Genomic DNA, 8,549 nt, shown 5'->3' with positions numbered 1-8,549 from the left:
TCCTACTTATGCCCTGTTCCAGGATGCTCTGGACATTACATAGGAATGACTACCATGCGTCTGTCAAAGCGACTGTCTTGTCATGTCCAACAAGGTGCAATAAAAGCTCATGCACGACACGTCCACAATAACAACATCAAACGTGAGGAAATAATCAAGAACACAGAGATCATAGGCCGTGCTCCAGATAGCAGGAGACTTCGCATACTTGAAGCTCTTCTTATTCAGAGAGAGAAGCCGAATCTCAACACTACCCAGGAAATGTTCCTCCTCCTCTCCTGTCGAAGGAACAACACAAGAAAAAATAACCCAGCCAACCATGACACCTCCAACCAGGACAACCCAACAGATCAAGACATAAATAACTCCAACAGCATTAAACAGCGACAGGATAGCCTGCCTAGCCTACATACCGTATCGGCGAGCGCTCCCACCAATCAGAGCCCAGCTCCCAAAGGACAAGATGGTGACTCAACACCTAGGAGTGAGTGGGATGGCAGTCTGACTGTACTACAGCCTCTCTCGGTGAGCGGCTTAGCCAATGAGGATCAGCCATTCTATTTGCTCCGCCCACAATGCTCGAGGTAGCCAATGAAAAATTTGCTGCCTCTCTGACTAAGCCAGAATTGCCACATATAAGGACAAAGCTCTCGTCGTTTCCATCCTCTTCACTAACAAGCTAGTGAAAGGATCGACTTTAACCAGCGAGTAACTGAAATTTTTACTGCGATTTCCGTAGAGTTATTTCAGTGTTCGCGATTTTTCAAGACTTTACTTAGTCTTGATTCTAGTTTTCTTTTATTTCATCATTGACACGACACCTGCAGTACACATCGTTCGACAGCTGAAGACCACCATCGCGGTGTGCAATGGCAGACAGGGGTTCATCCCCTATCCCCACCTCCTCCCCTCGAACAAGAGTGAATAAGGGAAGGATCAAGAAACCCAGAGGCCTGACTTCGAGGAGCCATGCTAAGCACCCTACACCACCTGCAACGGAACCAGTCCCGGGAACTTCGAGGCACCACCCAATGAAGACCCTGGACCACCTACCAGCAACCCAAGATGAAGCTGAGACCGAGAGTATCCCCTCTCAAGACCCACCTTCACAAACAGAAGCAACTGGAGACTCCAAGTTTAGGCTTACTCCAGGACCCAGCATAACATCCTATGCTGCCATTGTTGCCATGGAAGCCAGCAATCCTCGCCTTAACATGACCATACGTCCCAATCGCAGGGGACAACTGGTCATGACAGCAAAAGATGAGCAGACAAAGACCAACTTAGAGCAACAAGACAATGTCCTTAAACTGGACATCAACGAGAGACCTACCACCATCATCGTTGTCTATGACCTCGACCAACCACTGGAACCAGTGCTCCAACATCCTGCTATCATCACTGTCAAGAGATGTGAGGGAAAGGCCGGAGGCAGATCTCACAAATTGGAGGCAGTCCACAGGGGAGCTCGCCCTCCTCACCTATCCTTCGGCCTTTGGGGCACCTTCCGCACCGAAGAGTACTTCAAGGAGCCACTTCGATGCTTCCGGTATCAAAAGTTTGGACACCATAAATCCCGCTGCACAGGTCCGGAGATCTGTGGGGTCTGCAGCAGCAGACAGCACCCCACCGCCTACTGTATTGTCAGGCACAAAGCGGGGCACAAGACCATCGCCGGCTGCCCTAACTGTGGAGGATCCCATCGTGCTTGGCATGATAGATGCCCCCATAGACTTCAAAGAATAGCAGACCGCCAAGGAGCTGACCGCCACTACAACCTCCATCCACGTCAACAGCATCAAACGCAGCCACCTCCAACTAAACAAAACCCTACACCTTCAAACCACACCTCCCAACAAAATCCTAACCTTTCCAGACATACCATTCCTGAACCTTCCTCTCCACCAACTCCCCCTCCTGCATATAAACCTGAACGTCCTGCCAAACCTCCTTCCAAGGAAAAAAGATCCCCAACCCATACTCCCTGCACTCCCTCACCTTTAAAACTTACCTCTCCAAACAATTCTCCTAACGTCTCTAAGCCAAAACAACCAGAACCCAACCCATCCTCATCTGCACCTACCACTCACACACCTAACATTTTCCACTCCCTAAAGGAATTTCCTAACCTACCTTCCACCGCCACAATCAAATCTAGTGCCTCACGCCCTTCCAAAGAACCTTTCAACAGAGACATTAGTGAGTACGACCTCTCTGCTTGTCCCATGGGTGCTCTGTAGCCAGCCATCAGCAACATCCTTCGAAACTTCTTGCGATCCCGCAAAATCAAATTCACACAGGAGTCATTGGATGACTTCGTGTTTTACAACGCCGCCAAGGAACTAGAAGCTCATTTCCCTTCATAGTTCCTACTGCAAATGGACCTCATACAACCACTTGCAACAACCAAAACACTCAGGTAAAAGTGCTCCAATGAAATATTTGTTGACTTCGAAACAAGCTTGCATTACTTCAATCTCAAAATTCAGTGCAAAACCCTGACATTATCATACTGCAAGAAACTCTACTTAATGAGAACATACCATTCACGTTTTCAGGATACAAAGTATACACAACGTATCAATCACCAACGACAAGAGGACTGACTACCCTCATTAAAAGCAGCATCCCCTCCAAACTACTCCCAAGCATAGACTGTGGGACCGTGGCAGAGACGCTAAGTATCCAGATATCTCTCCTAACCACAATGCTAACAGTCCACAACATATACAAATTCACAGCAAAAAATATCGATGCCGAGACACTCTTTGCAGAAGCCTCCAAAGAAGACTCAATTATTGCAGGCGACTTTAATGCTCATCATCAGTTCCTGAACTCAATATCAGAAACAAATCAAACTGGCAGACACTTGCATGCCCTACTGCACTGCTCAACAACGTCACAGCAGCCACCCATCTAAAAGGAGGTCGTCTAGATCTTACCTACCTATCCAGTGCCATACAAAGAGGAGCTAAATGGCAACTACATCCTGTACTAATCACTGATCACTTTGCCATAAAAGTAACACTCGAATTGCAGAAATACTCACCTCCTCCTCCGCCCCCAAAAAGGTGGAGCCCAGAGTTTGCTGACTGGGAAAAATTCAAAACAGCCATGACAGACTGGGCTCTGGAATATATCAAACACCCGCACAATGATATCTCCACCCTATCTACCGACTTCAGCAAACAACTAGAGGTAGCAGCCAGTGTATCCATGCCACAAAAAAAGTACTCTGAGAAGAAACATGCTGATGCCTGGTACTATAACAGCCGCATCAAAGAAATGGATGCTAGAATAAACAGGACCAGGAAACTTCTCCTAAGACACAGAACAGATGAACTACATAATCTAATAGTAGAAATCATCAAGGATTCTGTACAAGTAGCACTGGAAGTAAAACTAGACAAATGGTACTCATGGTGCAACGAGGTCAACTTCAGCACATCCCTAACCAAAATATAGGGCTGGTTCAACCAAGTCTCTGGGAAATATAATACACCCAGAGTTGCACACCCAGACCCATTAGCTGAAGCCAAGAGGATTGCTAAAAATTTTGCGGACAGAGCAAAAAGCATCAATCTACCTCTGCCAACCATCAACAGGCAGAGAATTCTGCTCCCAATCAGGAACAACATCTTAGAAGCCGCCTGCAACATGGTAGGTGACACTGATCACCCCTATACCATGGAAGAACTAAATACGGCCCTATCAAAAGGCAGGAAGGACACTGCCGCTGGAGCCGTTCTCATCATATACAGCATGCTTAGGAACATGGGAAACCATGCCAAATTAGTCTACCTGCATCTGATAAGCAGGACACATACGCAAAGACTACGTCCAACCACATGGAACCAACAGGAAAATAAACGTATTCCAAAACCTAAGGAGCCAAATACCTACAGACCTATAGCTTTGATAAGCTGCATAGAGAAAGTAGCTGAGAGAATGGTACTCAACAGACTGCAGTGGAAATTTGGCCAACTACATCATCGCCTATATGTCTACAGAAATACATCACAGATGTACTCTCAACAATTAACGACAAAAAAGCTTTTGTCATATTCCTCTATCTCGAGAAAGCCTTTGAGCTAGCTAGCTCACCAGCTATACTCTTCACACTTGTTGAAAAAAGAGTGAAAGGACACTTACTGGCCTGGACTTGAAACTACACACAAAATTGAGAGGTCAGAGTCACTTTCAAAGGAGAAACCACTGAGTTCATCCCCCTAGAAAACGGAACACCACAAGGAGGCATACTCAGCCCCTACCTGTTCAATCTACTGATGGAGAACTAAGCCACTCTAAAACTCCCAAAAGGAGTGGAGATATTCATATATGCAGATGACATATGCATAGTATGCCCAAACAAACTCATGCCAGAAATATCACTCAAAAAGCTCTGGACATGATCCAAGCCAAATGCAATGATCTTGGTCTGAAGATCAATACCAACAAAACCAAAGCAATGGCTATAAAACGCTCGCAAAACCCTCAAAACTTCAAACTGAGAGGTGAGGACATCGAATGGGTGAGTCAATTCATGTACCTCGGGGTAATCATTAGCAAAACCCTGTCAGCAGCTAATGAAGTAACCTACCTCAGAGAGAAGACAAAAATCCGTCTATCAGCCATGAAACGAATGACCTCCCTTAGACAAGGAGTATCTAATAACCTCCTAAGGCTGTTTTACCTACAAGCAATTCGATCCCACATTGATTAGGCTGCACCCACACTTACTGCATTGACCGACACTCAAAAAGCATCATTAGAAGTAGTCCAAAACAATGCCATGAGACACATCAGTGGCTCTCCAATGTGGACAAGATTCTGCCTACTCAGAGCAGAAACTAACCTAATCTCCCTGTCAGCCAGAATTGACATAAGGAATAGCAGCATTATATTCAAGTCAATCATCGCAGACAGAAAAAGCCCACTCAATGACAAAATAAAAAGTCTTCCGCCTCTTGCTGAAGAACTAGATCCGCCCAGCTCCCATGCAAAGAAACTACTGGTTACACTCAGAAGAATGCAGATGCAAAACGAGGCTCAAAAAATCAAGGGACAACAAATGTATGAGGGCTACATCCCTCCTGCTCCCTGGGCATGTGATCCTATCGAATAAAACTTCACTATCCCACCAGCAGCAAGCAAGGCTCTTTGCACGCAAGAGCAACTCAATGCAGCTGCAATAAATGCAATCAGGAACACCCCTGCGCCTCATACCTACTACAAAGATGGATCAGTTGACCGTGCAGTCCCTGCAGCCGCGGCTGCCGTTATCTCTACATCAGGATATAAAGCAAATTGGAGACTTTCCAACCATGCCTCCACATTCCAAACTGAACTAGTGGCCATTGAAAAAGCCCTAGAACACTCTGCCAATCAACAAAACGTGAACACAACGATCCATACAGATTCCAGAGGAGCCACGATGGCCCTCAGCAACAAGAAACCTACAGAGAATGTGCACCTTATCACTGCAATTAAATTCTTAGCCCTGCTTCACCAAAGAAAATACAGGCAAGTCACCTTGAACTGGATACCATGTCATACAGGAATCTCTGGCAACAATGAGGCCGACCACATAGCTAAATCGGCCTTAATGTGCCAAACTATCAGCATCACTCTGCAACAGTCATTAAAAACCATTCAAAATAAAATGGCTACCTACTGCAACATTCAAAAGACTGGTGAAGTTAGAAGAGCCTTTCTTGACGGCTCAATATCTGCTAAGTGATACATAGAAGCTACAAACATACTACCACACCCAATTGCAAGACAAACACCTCGCCAGGACGCAATAATTATTTTCAGACTGCGACTGGGATATCTATGAAACTGGCAGATCATCTTAGATAACGGCCAAGAACCTGCAGCACAGAACAGACCAATCAGACCATGCAAGTACTGTAATCAAGACACAGAACAACCTTTACAGCACTATCTACAGCAATGTCACGAAACAAGCATACTTCGGCAGGATCTTAATCCCAATACTCCTGCAACAGCAACAAAAATTGTCAAGCACATTATTGACAATCACAATACTCTCTCAGCATTTCTCCGCAGCTACCCTCCACCAAGATAACGTTGCAACAACGCCAACCAGCAATCTAAGTGGCAATTGAAGAGAAACCTTATTCCCCTGCAATCTCTATGTTGGGAGCGGAATGATTGTTGGCGGCCGAGGGCAACAACCCGTACTCCTTATAGGGAGACAGTTTTGTCTTCCCATCCTGTATTATGCTTGGAAATGGGGTCGGGGTCGTCGGCGCCCTTCTTGACTTCCAACATATCTTTCTCTCATCTCAGCCAATCTCCCTTGCTGGAATCAGAACGGGTGCTGGTGGCTGAGGGCAATAACTCATACTCCTTATAAGGAGATAGTTTTGCCTTCCGGCCCTTTCTTCAACGTTGAAGATGGGAACGGAGCCGTCGGCGGTCTTTTTGGTATCCAGCATCTTTTTCACCTTCAATATTTCTTTTCCTAGTTCAGGCATCCCTCCCAACCACCTTTGAAAGTGTCAATAAATCAAATCATCAGTAACCTTTATTTTTACTTTTTTTTCTTTTAATATTCACAGGTACAGGATTTTTTTTATTTCATCCTATCTCTACTACTAAAACTGCTACAATCCCCTCCTTCCAGCACTCTCCTACTCAGCTGAAACCTCACACTATCCCTCTATCTCACATTTAAGCTTAAACCACTATGAAGTTTTTCACTTCACCTATATCAATTTCTCTGACTACAAACTTTCAACCCCTTCCCGAGCTCTCCTACTTATCGGAACTTGCTACTATAACTCTTTCTCTCTAACTCAGACTGGAGCCATTGGGCTCATAGGACGATATTCCACAGTCAATCACTCCCTCTCAAACATCCCATCACCACCCAAAACTTATCCCAATATCCTAAAATAAATGTTGCAGTGTATACCCTACCCAACTACCTATCCCAATATATCCTATCCTAAACACCTATGGGCTTCAAGATTGCAAAAGCCCGTGTCTGGCCAAAAGGGCCAGGCAATCTCAACAAACACAACAACAATCGTTTCCAGCACTTAAGCCTGAGGAAGGGAGACAACACTCCCGAAACACGTAGCTTGTTCTCTGTATACTTTTACCTGAATTGTGAATTTTACCTGAATTGTGAATCTTACTTAATTTGTGAATGTTATATGAGAACCTTTACTCGCCAATTATTCCTGAATTTGACTACCCACCATGAAGGATGAATTTTGCTCATTTACTGGCTGTATGCAGTAGTCCTGAAAAGAAGATAATTAGAGCCATCGAGAAGACGGAGTATAAGATCAATGCAACTGAGGCAGCCATTATTTTCAACAAAACTTGCCTGAAAGAGGGTCTACTACCGAAATATAGGAACATTAATGTCTCATATGTACGACTCTTACTCTGCCAATTATATAATTTTCCTATTATTATTATTATTATTATTATTATTATTATTATTATTATTATTATTATTATTACTAGCTAAGCTACAACCCTAGTTGGAAAAGCAATATGCTACAAGAGCAAGGGTTACAATAGGGAAAAATAGCCCAGTGAGGAAAGGAAACAAGAAAATAAATAAATGATGAGAACAAATTAACAATAAAACATTTTAAAAACAGTAACAACGTCAAACTACATATGTCATGTATAAACTATTAACAACGTCAAAAACAGATATGTCATATATAAACTATAACAAGACTCATGTCAGCCTGGTCAACATAAAAAAAAAAAAATAATAATCTGTCTCAAATGCATCGGGTATTCACTTAATTTCCGTTGAATGCTTCTCCATTCATAAAGGGCCAGGTAAATCATAATTTAACTTTCTAATCTCTTCCAAAATGCATTGGAAACCTTAAAAGATTTACCCCAACATTGAGGAAATAGTGAATGGATATTTTTTTTTTCATTAATCAATGGAAGAAATCAACCCATTGAAATTGACCCTATTATATTTCATTCACACACATATATATATATATATATATATATATATATATATATATATATATATATATATATATATATATATATATATATATATATATATATATATATCCCATCAAGCTTTTCAGTAAGACTATATTCTAGTTTATAAAAAGCCAAAAAAAAAAAAAAACTATCAACGCATGAAATATCAATTAAGAGCGTTAATCAGAAATTGCCGAAATATATTCACCACTGCATTGTTATTAATCTGATAATATTTTGCCTACTAATTCTTACAATATGGAAACCCATTGCTATTATATTTAAAGGAACCATATGAAAAGAATTTGGGAATATGTGACACCCCTCCCCCCACCAAAAAAAAAAGAAAATACATTCATATGTATATCTCAAATTCAAAAAAATATAAAAAGAATATCAAATTCATCTTGAGAATAGATTCTGAATACACACGTTTTCTACCACAAAAATCTGGATATGAATAGTAATATCGTCATTACCACTGGTGGTAATAAACGTTCAAATTTCTTATCAATTCATAGGTAAAAAATACCTTTAATATATATATA

At 42.5% G+C, this 8,549-nt stretch overlaps 1 protein-coding gene across 1 annotated transcript; it reads left to right on the top strand.

Annotated features, from left to right (window-relative positions):
* The first annotated feature begins 869 nt into the window (after window positions 1–869).
* On the top strand, window positions 870–2,240 carry LOC137644345 (proteoglycan 4-like). Its single transcript, XM_068377334.1, has 2 exons — window positions 870–1,519; window positions 1,877–2,240. Exons 1-2 carry the CDS (start codon window positions 870–872, stop codon window positions 2,238–2,240), a joined length of 1,014 nt encoding a protein of 337 aa, XP_068233435.1.
* The last annotated feature ends 6,309 nt before the right edge of the window (window positions 2,241–8,549 follow it).

Source organism: Palaemon carinicauda, chromosome 7, assembly GCF_036898095.1.
Source record: "Palaemon carinicauda isolate YSFRI2023 chromosome 7, ASM3689809v2, whole genome shotgun sequence".
In the NCBI taxonomy this organism is placed as follows: domain Eukaryota; kingdom Metazoa; phylum Arthropoda; class Malacostraca; order Decapoda; family Palaemonidae; genus Palaemon; species Palaemon carinicauda.
This window is presented reverse-complemented; position numbering and strand designations above follow the sequence as displayed.

Excerpts from the sequence above, each read along its gene's own strand:
- LOC137644345 (XM_068377334.1), top strand. The coding sequence starts at position 870 with ATGGCAGACAGGGGTTCATCCCCTATCCCCACCTCCTCCCCTCGAACA. Across the intron at positions 1,520-1,876 it reads GGCACCTTCCGCACCGAAGA|ACATACCATTCCTGAACCTT; the intron begins GTACTTCAAGGA and ends TAACCTTTCCAG.